The 14,323-nt window shown below is 48.9% G+C and overlaps 1 protein-coding gene across 4 annotated transcripts in view; it reads right to left on the reverse strand.

The window, feature by feature from the left end:
• Ctif (cap binding complex dependent translation initiation factor) overlaps window positions 1–14,323 on the reverse strand; it is a 241,271-nt gene that overhangs the window by 112,140 nt on the left and 114,808 nt on the right. For all 4 annotated transcript variants that reach the window (XM_050151596.1, XM_050151593.1, XM_050151595.1 and 1 more), the window contains one exon: window positions 10,553–10,629. In XM_050151596.1, the coding sequence (XP_050007553.1) occupies window positions 10,553–10,629 (77 nt within the window). The remainder of the gene's footprint in view (window positions 1–10,552; window positions 10,630–14,323) is intronic.

Below are 14,323 nucleotides of genomic sequence, written 5' to 3' on the forward strand. Positions count from 1 at the left end.
CGGTTCTGTAAATGGGATGCTCTTCCGTGGTGTCGTATCTCAAGTCAGATGCAGGGAACATGGCAACACAGCTCAGGATGGCTGGGTGCCAGCCTACAGACCTGGACTAGACACAGAGAGAGAGAAAAGATGCTCAGGATGGCTGGGTGCCAGCCTATAGACCTGGACTAGACACAGAGAGAGAGAGGAAAGATGTACACAGGAGCACAGACATGTCCTGCTTGTCTAGAACCTTCTGGAAAGACTATTTTTACTGAGAGCCTGGGCCAGCTTCCATAATGTTCTCAGTTCTTGTCCATCCCATGGGTAATGAATGGAATAGAGCTGGAAGCCTCCTCTGTTATCTGTATCATGTGTTCTGTAAATAGCATTGAGCGCAGGACTCACAATCACACTTCATAGCGGAGAAACTGGGCTCCGACAGCTTAAGGCAAGGGGTGTGGACCTGACTCCAGGGCTCCTGATCCAGCATCCTTTCCTTCCATGCTCACAGTGGAAGCGTCCTCAGAGTAAATGGTAGGAGGAAGAGGGACTCACGTTTTCCAGGGGTGCAGTTATTCTGTGGACTTCCTGAATTCCTGCCCCCACATATATAGTCTAATTATATATAATAATACATACATATAGTCTAATAGCATCCCTGACTCCGGGAACAAAAAGAATAAATTTGGTGAGTATCCCCCGACACACCACCCAAGACCCCTGTTTGGTGAGAGGTGTGCTGGACTTAAAAACCAAATAAGCCTGGCCAAGGGCTTGGCTATCCACTATACACACTTCTCCCCATGGGAGGCTGGGATGATTTGGTTGACAGAAACATGGTTCCTCGAAGGGAGGGGGAAGAGTTGGAGCCAGTGCTTGTGAATCAATCCATAAATGTCCAGTCTTTCAGGAAAAGAATGACTAAGAAATTTGAGGTAGAGTACTTAAGGCAACTCGGTGGCTGGTTCCTAGGGTACTCTGTATCCAACCACAGATACCCGGAGCTGCAACAGTCTTTGGCTAGTTTCCTGGTCAATAGTGCTCCTGTCCCCGGGCCATACCCTGCTCCCTCTGCAGCTGCTTTTCTTGATCCTGTGTATCCCTGCTTTGCTCTTTACAGGGTTTGAATGAACTCTAACAGCTTGACAAAAAGGGGTAAGAGTGATTTTAAAAAAAAAGTAATGGACACAGTTGTGGACACAGTCCTGGGAGATGCCTATTGCCCGGTGGGAAGACTCACTGCCCAGGAAACCTGCAAAACGCATGGCAGGCCACCTCTTTTGCCTGTTTGCCTTCTATATGGTCATGGGCAAGGGACACACTGGCCCCTCCATAGGATAAGGCTCCTAGGGGTCTGTTTCCCCATAAAGTATAAAGCTGGGAACGGAGCCTGAGCTTGGAGCATAAACCAAAGGAGAGTGGCAGAAAAGTGACCCAGAAGGGCACATGGTTCACAGAAGGGCTGTGCCCAGCCTCCACGGGGACCAGGAGCACTGGTGAGGCATCAGCACTATACAAAGGATGATGTGACATGCCATGGCTTGTTCAAAGCCTGGAGGCTCCGTTTCAATCAAATGAGGACCTGGACATGTGGCTTGAAGCAATGAGAAGCTCTTCTTTCCAAGAGAGCCTGCCTGGGGGTGGCTGTGCGGGAGGAGGAGACATCCTAAAAATTCCTATCTGACTCATTTTGCTCCCAATCTGACAGGGCTGCCTGCCAGGTGGGGGTCTGCCTGGCCCATTTTCTTATCTATCTTTAGCAGGGACTTAATGAGGGCAATTTCCTTGCTGAGATAGGAAGAGAAACCGTGGGCAATGCGAGCAGGGAATCTGTCTCACAGTTCCCCCACCCGCCCCCCTGCTCCTGACAACAGAATGGCAATGACAGTCACCGTGGGGCTGAGTCGTCTACAAGGGCTTTGGTGATGGTGTCATCCCAGGATGGCACAAATGACAGCCAGGGTAGGAAATGCCCACTCCTTTCCTCCCGGCCCTGTCACTCCCACCATGTGAACAACATGCCTAAAACTCTCATGGCTCCCCGCACACCCCGGCATCGTTAGCATCTTTCCACCCTGTTTTAAAGAACAAGCAGAGCTTATTCTTGTTCAGGAGGCTCCTCTCCAGAAGGTCACTGCAAACGCAGAATTAGCAGACGCTGAGTGATCGGTCCTGTAGTCACATTTCACAGACTCGTCAATATAAAATCTCTTTTTAGATGTGAGTTTCTGTTTATAGAGTGATTATTCTATTTATTATTCATATGTTTTGCTATTTATTTTCATGTGTACGGGCCTTTTGCCTGCATATATGTCTGTGTACCTCAGGTATGCTCTGCCTGTGGAAGCCAGAAGAGGATTCAGGCCCCCTGGGACTGGAGCTACAGATGGTTGTAAGCCACACTCACTGGGTACTGGGAATCGATTCCAGATCTCTGGAGGAGCTGGTAGGCCTCTTAACACTGAGTCATCTCTTCAGACTCCCAGAGACTGCTTATTTAATATGTGTTGTTGATCTGTTAACACGGAACTCACGGCAGGACTGAGTCAAATGTGCTAGCTCTCTCTGTAAAGCACGCCAGTGTTCTTGAACTCGGGATCCTGGGGATGATGAGACGGCTCTGGTCTCATGCTACCCACAGTTTCCTTTTCTATCCCAATAAGGAACTTGAACTTAGGGTCACTGCACAAACCTCTAGCACTTTACTCAGGAGTCATGCAAACAGCAAAATCGTGAACCTGTGGAAAACATACTACCAGACAAACCATGACCAGGGTAAGAGATGGAATAAGAAAAGCAGGATGGTACCTTGGCTGGGAGCCTGCGTGGCATGGGATTCAAATTATTTAGTATTCCATGTTTGCCAATGACTGATTGTCAAAACGTTACAGGTATTGTCATGTTATAGTAACTTTTAGTAAGTAGGCAAACTTGCAATATGGAATCCTTGGGTAATGAGCACTGATTGTACTTGGAAAAGGACTAACTGAGCCATTTATGATGGACAGATGGGGCTGTGACTAGTCAATTCCTAATCAGTTCCTGGTGAACAAGACCTGGAAGACCTAGCCCCTTTGTAGACTAACTAGCCCCATGATGGATGGAGAGATGCTAAATGTCTGGGGAATGCTAAGCTCCAAAAAGTCATTGAGACTTGCAGACAAGAGACCAGGGGCCCTGCGTGTCTATCAGGGCCCTTGTCACGGGTCCAGGTGTCATTTGACATGTTAGGGTCAAGAGAATGGATTCTGGATTGAAGAGAAGAGCCATCCATAACCACTGATGACCTTGGGGGTAGGGTCGCTAGGGCAATGGCAAACAGTCAGACTTAAAAATATTAATACAAGTGTTGGAGAGATGGCTTGGAAGTTAAGAGCACTGGCTGTTCTTCTAGAGGATGTCGGTTCAATTCCCAGAACCTACATGGCAGCTCACAACTCTCTGTAATTCCAAGATCTGACACCCTCAAATAATCCACATAAAAGTAAATAAATTATTAAAAAATTAATAAAACTCTAAAATTACATTTTTTGTATTGAGAGACAGTAGAGAGAAACACGAGGCTGATGATGGAGTACCTGATGAGACTTACTAAGGGATGGACAAAAGAAAGCCCGAGTCTGGTTGCCAGGGAAGAACAAGAATTAGCCTGGAAGAGGCAAGTCTAGCTGTCATATCTCTAGGATGCTGGGGCCATGGGAGACAGATCATGGAACAGGCCTTGAGTTCACACCTTCTCACTTGAGGGATGGGGCAACATTGGTTACACAGGAATACTCCATGTGAAGGCACAAATGGCCCCGATTGTGTCTGAAGCATTTTAGAGAACAGATAAAATAAATGGTAAATCTTAGCTAATAACTGCTATGACTCTTTTAGGGGCTAGGGAAGGATCTTGGAGGGCAAAAAGCACTTGAAAAAATCTGAGGGCCAGAGTCTGAATCACTAGAACTGACACACAAGTTGGATGTGTAACACGAACTTTTATAATACCAGTACCCCTATGGGGAGACGGAAGGTGGAGGCAGGGGAATCCCTGGAGGTGGGGGCAGGCAGTCACGGACCAGCTAATCTGATATATGTAGCAGAAAAAAAATACAATAGGGATCCTGTGTCAAGTATCCAAACCCTAAGTTATTCTCTGACCTCCACATAGGTGCTGTGGCATGCATGCACCAGTGTCTGTATGCACACACACAGACACAGACAGATAGACAGACACACGACTTTTTTTGTGTGTTTCTATGGAGGTGGTTCCTAGAAAGATCACACTTGAGTTATTGTGTTCAGTGAAGAAGATCTACCCTCATCAGTGTGGATGGACATCATTCACCTATCAAGGCCTGGGCATAGTGCAGAAGGGCAGAGGAAAGCTGAATTGGTGTGCTGATTTCTTAAGTGGGACATTTAGTTCTTGCCTTTTAGACTTGAGACTGAACTACACCATTGGCCTCCTGTGGCAATGCTCATTGCAGAGGGCAGACTGAGTGATGTCCTGGCCTCCGTCATCTCAGGAGCGAATTCTGATTGAAAATGGATAAAGATCGCAGCTACTTGTATATAGTTCTTAAATTCAAAAATGAAAGAATATAGATTATCACTTTTCCCCAAGGAGACTTGCAAATATAGATGGTTTAGAAGAAAATAGGTGATTATTAGTTGCTAGCACAGCTTCATAGACTAAATCACAGCCAGACTAAATCTGCACCCTTTTTTTGAAAAGGTACATCATTTAGGAACCAGTATAGACATCAAGATCCAGAGACAGTTCGGGCATCATTCAGGGACCAGTACAGACATAAGATCCAGAGACAGTTCCGAGGGGCGCTTCCCATCACGCCATCCTTAGACTTGTTCTAATCGTGAAAACCAACAAAACAAACCCCAAGGCAACTCAAGAAACAAACAACAACAGAAAATCCCACACCTTTTTTTTCTTTCAAAGATGAATATGGTAGTACATGCCTGTAATTCTGGTACTAAAAAAAAAAAACCGAGGCAGAGGGATTACAGTTCAAAGAGTCTGTGCAATGAGACCCAGCCTCATAATTTTTTTAAAAAATTGATACATAACTCATTAGTTACAAAATTCAACCCTCTAAAGCACAGAATCAGTGTTTAGAGGTATATTTGTAAGTATACTACACCAATGGCCTCCAGTTCCAGATGTCCTGTTTGTTATCAGTGACAGACAGTGTTTACAAGGAGCTTGCAAAATCAAAGCCGATGGCTGATCCTGGGGGTCTGAGCATGTGCAGGCAGAGGAAGCAAGGAAGAGATCTTTAACTGGTTCTACAGTTTGAGGACACGGAGACACAGTTACTGTCAGCTGTAGGACAGAGACCATGGTCACCCTGCAGTGTTCAGCACACAGCCTAGCTCTGCACCCCATGGGGATGGCCTACTCTCAGGCTTCTCGTGGAGCGGAGCCATCTGACGCTAGCCAGGATGGCCAAGGTGTTCTTCCTTTCTTCCTGTCCATCTGCTTCGCACATGGAGTACATTAACCATTCGGGGGCCTCACTTAACAAAGTCAATTAATTTGAAGAAAGGCTCTCCTGACTCTTGGCAGCCTAGGTGGGCATCATGTGAAAGACCATTACTGCCTCTGTTAGTCCCCCTACTCTAACTGCTGAGAGGCCAGGCTGAGGAGTCTGTGGGGACCTTCTAAGACTCTTGACAACCTAGGCAGAGGATCTGCAGAGCAAGAAGAGGCTGGCCTCTCCCTCCTATTCAGTGTAAATGGGGCTATTTGCCTCTGCTTCCAGGGAGCTATGGTGGTGGCTTCTAGGAATCCCTGGCCCATCACCCACCTAGCTGTGGCTTTTCCTCTTTCTCCCACTCCCTTTAAAATTCTTCTGGAGTGTCACTAGTGGTTTAGTCATTACCCCAAAAGGGGAGCAGTCTAGGATCTCCCCAAACATCAACACCTTCATGATGCCTCCTCCTCTGAACCACAACTCAGATGCTACACATACATAAACAACACCCTGGTTAATTCTGCACCCATAATGCCAGTGTGCTGGCTGCACCTCATGTCCTCGACCACAAGGGCCTCTCTCCAGGTCACAGAACATACCATGGAGAAAATAATTCTAGTCGGGGGATGTTGAGGTTTGAATGAGAGTGGTCCGCATAGGCTCATATATTTGGATACTTGGTCCCCAGGTGTGGTGGAACTGTTTGGGAAAAATTAGGAGGTGTGGCCTTGTTAGAAGAGGGGTGTCGCTGGAAACAGGTTTTGAGGGTTCAGAAGTCCATACACTTCCTAAATAGCTTACTCTATGCCTTGTGCTTGTGGATCCAGATCCAGGCTCTCAGCTATCCCTCTAGCACCATACAGCCATCTCGGCCACCATGTTTCTGCCAGGCTGATTATGGACTCACCCTCTGAAATGGTAAGCACCTAGTCACTCTTTTCAGAAGTTGCTTTTGGTCATGGCATGTTGTCACAGCAACAGAAAGGTAACTGAGGCAGGGTGTTCAAAAGGGCTTCACTGTGGAGCTCAATGGACTGCCTACATCCCTTTCAGAAACAGCTCTCAGCCCTCTGGCTGCCGCTGTGGAAATGATGATCAAGGGACATGACCCACAAAGCTCTACACAGTCTCTCTATGTTAGCTCGACACTCAGACGTCCCTAAAACTTCAGAACTCCCTGCATGGTCAGAACAGGCCATGAAGTCTGCCCTAGAGCTCAACTTCTCTCTGCCTGAGCCGCTGCAGCTGCCTCTTGTCCCTTCCTAACAGCATGCCTTCCTGAGTTTACCCTCACCCTGGAGTCTGTTTCCCAGGCTGTAGATACTACGGCATGCAGAGTGTGTTCACCGCAGTGACATGTTCATCTCTTAAAATAGAGCAAGGGGCGAGGGGAGTGAGGGTCGGGAGTGGGAGGAGGGTGCAGAACTCTCCCTCTTCCATAGGGATGAGGGAATCCGCTAAGTAAGCAGAGGCTATGAGTCAGGACTTCAGTCCCTTAGGGAATTTCTTCTTCCTGGATATTGGACTTGGGCAGAAAACTTTAGGGGGAGGCAGATAAACCCCCAGCAGCCCCTTCTCAACTGCCCATTTTCAACCCAGTAGAGATGGAGCATGCAAAGCCATGCCGCTATGGGGAAATGCATGGAATATTCATTAATCCCATTTCTACCCCCATATGCAGTAAAAATGCATAATTTTGTCTGAAATCTGTCATATTTTATTACTTCTCCCCAATAAGCAAGTGGTTATCAGTTTGTCCAAAATACGAGAAAACTCTTAGGAAAGTCTCAAGCTTTCTTCAAGCTGTCCCTGTGGCTGATCCTTTTGCAAACTGGGGGAAAGACAGCTGCAGCTCAGTTTTAATCAGGGCCCCTGAAAGCTGCCTGTGGGAAGGGGCGGCTGAGTATCAGCTTGCTTCTGGAGAGGGGCTCTAGCTACCTACTATCCTGGGCTCCGGGATGCCAGGCCTATGAGGCTAGACTTTCAAGGTAGAGTAATGAGAAGAAGATCTACTACTCCATATGGGAACGCTTTCTGTGCCCCTAAAAGTCCCTCTGACCTGAAGAGCACATTGCTACTAGGGCCACTCAAGTGAGCACCAGAGTGAACTTGCACAAGCCTCTCGAGTAGCGGGCGCATTTTATGAAAGAAAGCACAATGTTCAAGAAATGAAGTACCTTGGGAGCTAGAGTGATGGCTCAACAGTTAAGAGCACTTACTGCTCTTGCAGAGGACTGGAGCTCAGCTCCTAGCCCCCAAGCTGGGAGGCTCACAACTGTCTGCAACTCCAACTCCAGGAGGATCTGATGCCTCTGGTACCTACAGGCACCAACACACACGTGTACATATTCCTCCACGCATATACATTCAGACAATACTCTCTAAACAAACGGAGCACCTCACCAATCCAGTCCCTATATCTAAGGCGTATGTCCACACTGCTACATGATTTAGCTCCCGACTGCCTCCACATTGAACCTGCGGAGAGAAAAGCAGCAAAGCACACAGAGACGCCTGGAGAACTAACTAGGACTAGGACACGTGGCAGACTTCTGCACGGATGGGGGGTGGTGCCAGGTACCAGTTTTGAGAATGCCTGTACTGGCTGGGAAGTACCAGTCAATTCTAGGCACAGCAATGTGTCATGGGGCCTGCAGCTATCAGACCCCAATTCCAGTCATTTCATAGGGAGACAGGAGGCCAAAGACTCCTGCAGGAATTCCAAGGTGAGTCACAGGGACACTAGGAGGCTGTAGCTTGCCACTTCCCTTCTCATGACAAATGGCAAGATCTGAGATTCCGTAGATGCTAGCTGTGTTCCTTGGTTACAAAAGCTGGCCATTTCTTTCAGCGGTACTTTCTCAGTGTGGTCTACACTTTAAATGTTAGCAAGGCTAGCCTGTAGTACAGAGGTGTCAAGTGTCTAGGTTTGGTCCCTAACAAGGTCACCATGGAGGCTCCTCTGCGAGAGAACTGGGATTGACTTGGTAATGTTTCATAGCCTATCCGTGAATGCCAGAATCACCATAGTTCCCAAAAGAGACTCAGAAACTCCTGGTGTTAGATAACAAAGCCTTCCAGTTACACCGTTACCTGTTCTCTCATGAACGTCTCTACCATGTGCGTGTGCGGGCTCTAACAGGACACTCCCCCCTCAAGTGAGAAATGGGTGTTATCTTTCTGACCGGTCCCTTGTCTAGCATCCACTTCGGCAGTGTGTGTCTGCTACCTTGAATGGCAGTCTGACTCTGGTCGCTAAGATACTCCCTTTCAGTAAACACGACAGCTGCCATTCATCCCTTCCATGTAAATCTACCATGGGTTTACCATGTGGCTGCGCTTTCTTCTACCCTGGCCCTAGTCCTCCAGCCCTCCTCACAGGACATACTTTTTGTCCTTTTAATCATCTTTATTGCCTCTCTTTGGATGCTGGCCCGGTCCACATCCTCTGTGAGGTGCGTTGGCCTACCCAGAGCACTCGCTATCATGAGTAGGGGTAAGTGGATGTCCAACTTCCTGGTCCTCCCAGGCAATGCGGACTCCCTCCCAACATTCCTGGGTCATGTTGTTTCCGGAGGCCTGCCCTGTCTAGAGGACTCCTGTGGAGCATGGTGACCTGGCTCAAAAAGGGACATGTGGCCTGACCTGGATGCCAGTGCTTTGGCCCAGAGAAGACGTCTCTTTTGTAAGCGTGGAGAGTCTTGGCGTCTTTAAGGCACACACTGGGGAGGAAGGATGGCAAGGCCTCTGCTCTCCCTGACTCCTTCCTGGTCCTTGTTGGCATCATTCTCCTTTGAGAGGAGCTCCCCATTTCTTTCCTCTCCCAAGAACCCAGAACCCAAAACTTGCCCTGTGTAACAATGCAGAGCAGAGAGGTGGCACAGGACGGGAATCAACAGTACCCTGGCAGGCGCAGGGGCAGGGCTTGGTTCAGCTCTCTTGGCTCAGTTTCCTCTTCTGATGGCTGTTGATCCCAGACCTTAGCCAGGACAGCCTGCCTCCCAGTTAGCTGGAGCCTCATTTTCCTTGTGAATGTTTTCAGAAATCAAAAATCTGTTATCAAATGACAGGCATCCTGGGCATCCATTTCTGCCCACCTACTACCCCTGGTTCAGGGTTTCCATGCAAAGGGGTCGGAGGTCCAGCTTGGCCAGAGCCCAACACCTCAGCTGTTGCCAGGCAGCACGGAGAGCAGGTGCTCCTAGCTTTCTGAGAGCAGGATGTCAGCTGGCTGTCTCTTATCTCTTAAAGAACATTCGCCGTTCATTAAAGGCAAAACCACAAGCCATCACCGTTGTCTAAGAATAAATTCCCTATAGGGAAACACTTCATTTTAATTCCTCAAGCATAAGCCTTTTTGTTCTTTCTTTTTTAAGATTTTCATCCAGAAATAATTTTTGCACATCCAAGCCAAAAAAGAAAAAAAAAAAAACCCACTCCCCCTTTAGCACAAATGGCTGCACACAGTAGGATTTTGCACCTGGAAATTTTCATTTAAAAAATATCAAGAAACCTTTCCATGTAAGAAAGCCTCGTAGACCACACATACATGCATTTCTTGAAGGCTCGATCTCAGTTGCCTGCTCCAAGGTATGTCACCTCATCATGCTTTTCCGTCGCTTGGATACTACTACTCAGGACTGTGAAGGTCATTGCAAAGTGCGGCTCATACACAGGACAATTCCCAGTGATGGAGAGACAGAAAGAGGAGTGGCTTTGAATTTGTGAGCTTGGGGAGCCTCCTGGAGGCCACGTTTCTAAACACTCAGCCCACAGGCTCAGCTCTTTGAGGACATGCAGTTTTGGTTAGTGGAAAGAGCATTTCTGCAAATCCTAGGCAATGCTCACTCCCAGGAAGGAGTGGAGCCGGTGGTCCTCAGCTGGTCTTCTGAAGGGACCCAGCCCCTGGGTCAACCACAGAAATGCAGTTGCTGATGCTATATAGCCAAGCCTACTGTACTGCCAACATCACCTCAAAGGTGCCCATCTCATTTACAAGTGGAAGCCCTATCTCAGAGCACAAACCAGAGCTAATCTGCCTAGCAGCCAGCCCAGGGAAGAGCCACAGCATCCACAACAGTAGTTCCTACCTTCGGTCGTTTCTCCGCCTCCGAAACAGCTTCTTGGTATGTGCGATCTCCACTTCATGGGGCATAGGGTGGTAGCCCTGAGACATGGAGAGAGAGGACATGAATTATTTTTGTCCAAGACCCCATTTGCCATAACAACACCCAGTGAAGGACATGAGAGGCTAGATTCTTAACATCAAATCAGGTCAGAAAATGGGAATGAATGACTCTCCCACGAAAGGTGGATGCTAAGATTCCAGACTCAAAGAATAGAGGGACTGGAAGGAGACCTCAGCAATCATCATATCCAAATATAGAGGTTGTTCGGGCCAAGGCTGAGTGTGCAGTCCAAGGTCTTGCCGAGAAAGGTAGCAGAGTCAAGGTCACCAATGCCTCCTTAGCCTTCTCCTCGGTTAGGAGCTGGTTCCATGAAAAGAGTAGGGGATCTTCCCTGTGGAGTCCCAAGCTAGAGAGCTGAGTGTTCCCCCTAACCCATAAGGGTCAGGTACAGACAATAGCTTTAGGAAGGGGACAGGTTCTTTTTCCGATCTCCAGACAGAGATGTCACCACCTTCTGCAGTGGCCATTGAGAGAGAGATTGGAGATGAGTGAGCCCAGCCTTGAGACAAGCTGACTCCTACTCCTAGGCCCCAATTCCCCTGCAGTCAACCCTCCCTTTACCTTGGAAGTACTCAGGAAACAGGCAAAGAACGAAATTGTCTTCTCCACTTCAAAGGAAGGTCTGGGGGGAAATTCTAAGGGTGGCTTTTGCGTCCCGTCCTTATAGATCGACACCAAGGTTGGGGAGAGACCTGCTTCTATGTGATGTCAACCCTACCAAATGCCAGGCCCAGGCGGAACAAGTTGCAGAAGCTGGTGTGCACACCTGGCCGGCAAATGTGTCCGTGTGGGGACATGTCCAGGAGCACTGTCATTCCGTCCTGGTCAGCTGGGGTGGAGGAGCTGGGATCTAGGATCGGACGGCCAAGAGGAAGAGTCCTCATGTGGGACCTAGGATGCCTGAGATACCTACAGGTTCTCAAACTGCACAGGCACGAACATGGTGAGGGAGAGCCCATGGGTATTCTAGGGAGTGGAGAGGGGGTCCCTTGGGCCCTAAGCCCCACATGGCAGTCAGGGAGATCAAGGCGCAGGGAAGTCAAGCAACGAGAGAGGCTTCAGAGCTCTTCATCAGGACTCTCTAGAGAGGACCTCCCTTAGGCTGCCTTCACAGGAGAAGGTGGAGGACATTGGTGGCCCTGGCTGTACTTGGACTGGCCGGTTTATTAGAGCATCCCAGAGAGGTGATGGGAGGACACTGGGCCAGGCAGACATGGGATCCTGGAGTTATACTTATTTGGCCCAGACTTCTATTAAGCCCAGGGAGCAAAAGCCATTTTAAACTATTTTAATGATGGCCCTTCCCTCCCACTCCCGGTCTTTCTAGCCTCCAACAATCTAGCCAAAAATGTGTGAATGGATTCCAGGCTCCAGGCAGCCACAATGGGCCCCTGGGACCTCAGGATATGCTTTGTTTAATGGGTTTCTCAAAGGATATTATTTGTTTTCTTTAATATAAAACACAAATAAGGAAAAACACCAAGTCTTCCCCTCTCACTTCCCCTCTCCCCGCCAGAGCAGGTTCTGGCCAGCTCCTTCTCCTTTTTCTTCCCTCCCTCCCTTCCTGCCTCACTCTAGGCCTCTCCAGGTCACCATCAGAACACACTGGGCGTGCCCCCAATAGACAATGGCCAGGAAGCTCAGACTCCCTCCCAAGCTGGTCCTGAGCTGGCAGCAGACCAGGCTCTCAGCTCTGGGCTGACAGATGGAGCTGCCCACTGGTGGCATAACATGAGCCAAGAGGTGCCAACCTCTTCAGTCCTGCCACAGAGTTCTGGGACCTAATGCATACCCAGGCCTCTCCCCACTCTGGCGGCAGCCACGGGGAGGTGTCCTTTCGCTCATGCTAAAGGAGGAGACCATCCATTCCCATGGAAAAGTCTCCCTCAGTCATTTCATCCCTAGGGACAGCTCACTTGAACTGTGGCCACTGAGATAAGACTAGGAGAATGGCATGTCCTAGATAGAGGCACCCAAGGACAGAAGTAACCAGGGAAGAGTCTGGAAGGAGGGTTGGCTGTTCTGGCAGCTTGGTCAGTACAGAGGGGGTTCTGGCTTCAGACCAGAGATGTGTCTGTTTTCAGAAAAGATCGACTCCCCTGAAGGAGGATGAGCTTCGGCAGGCTCTCGGAGCGCCCTTGAGAACACCCGTGGGCTTGATGCTAACAGCTTGTTCAGCATACCTGTCTGCTCCTCTCCAATAGCAAGAGAGCCAGCCTCAGGTCTCTAAGGTGACCCTTTGTGTATATGGCCAGATGACTGTAGGCATGCCTCTGAAGGGTCACCCTGGACACAGACTAGGTTCTGCCTACTCTTCTTCAACTCCGGGATACCATTTTCCCTTTGGCTCTGAGACCTGGCTACATTCCCTTACTATCCAACCCATAACCTTGTGGGCCTTGACCTCTATGGGTCCCGGAGGCAAGCGGCTCACAGAAATCGAGTTTCTCCAGGGAATGAGGATGGGCAGAGAATCCCTGGGCACACAGTGTTGGCAGAGTGTACGTGAGGCACGCACATGCATCTTTACAAACACCCGTATCCGTGTGCCGGAAGTCAGTGCATGTACAAGATCTTCCCTAAGGGCCAGCACATGATTTTTGTGGTTGCAAAACTATGTTCTATAAACCCAGCCTATTCTGGGGTAGCCTTGGTGGGGGAAGATCACATACCTAGTGTTTTGGTTTGTTAATGTCAACTTGGCACAACCTACTCACCTGGGAAAAGGTAACCTCAATTAAAGAATTGCCCCCATGAGAATGACACCTAGAGCCCGTTGGTGAGAAACTGTCTTGACTGGTGATTGGTGTGGGAGGGCCTGGGCCACTGTGGGCAGCACCATCCCTAGGCGGGTGGGATTAGCAGTATAAGGAAGCTAGCATAGAACAAGCCGGAGAGCAAGCCAACAAGCACAGTTCCTCCACAGTCTCTGCTTCAGTTCCCACCCTGACTCCCCTCAGAGCGGGACTATTATGTAGAAGTAGAAGCTGAAATGTTTTCCTTTCCAAGTTGCTTTAGGTCATGGTGTTTATCTCAGCAGAAATCAGACTAGAACGCCTAGTATGCTGGGTGTCTCTGGAGGATTAAGGACAGGCCCGTGCATCTGTAGGTGAGGACTGGGGGGGGGGGGCAGAGCAGCCGCCCTGAGTGCAGAGCAGGTGAACTGTAAGCTCTGAGAGCGGCTGCCGTTGTGACAGTACAAACCTTCAGGGCCACGGGTACTAACCCCCCCCACCCCCCAACCCAACCAAGCAATCAACAAACCAAACTACAAACAACAACAAATCCCAGGCAAAATGCATATTCTTTTTTTTTTTAAAGATTTATTTATTATGTATACAACATTCTGCCTCGATATATGCCCGCACACCAGAAGAGGGCACCAGATCTCATTACAGATGGTCGTGAGCCACCATGTGGTTGCTGGGAATTGAACTCAGGACCTCTGGAAGAGCAGCCAGTGCTCTTAACCTCTGCGCCATCTCTCCAGCCCCAAAATGCATATTCTTACAGAGTACAAATGCTCCACCACTGGGGTCCATTCTAATTCTTTTCTATTTTGAGACAGGGTCTTAGCAAATGGCCTTGAACTTGCTACGTAGGCCAGGCTGGCCTAAAACTTGAATTCCTCCTGCCTCAGCCCCCTTTCTAGCTGGGATTACAGGCTGCAGT

Source organism: Alexandromys fortis, unplaced genomic scaffold (genome assembly GCF_014885135.2).
Source record: "Alexandromys fortis isolate MF-2015 unplaced genomic scaffold, M_Fortis_MF-2015_v1.1 scaffold_71, whole genome shotgun sequence".
Lineage (NCBI taxonomy): Eukaryota > Metazoa > Chordata > Mammalia > Rodentia > Cricetidae > Alexandromys > Alexandromys fortis.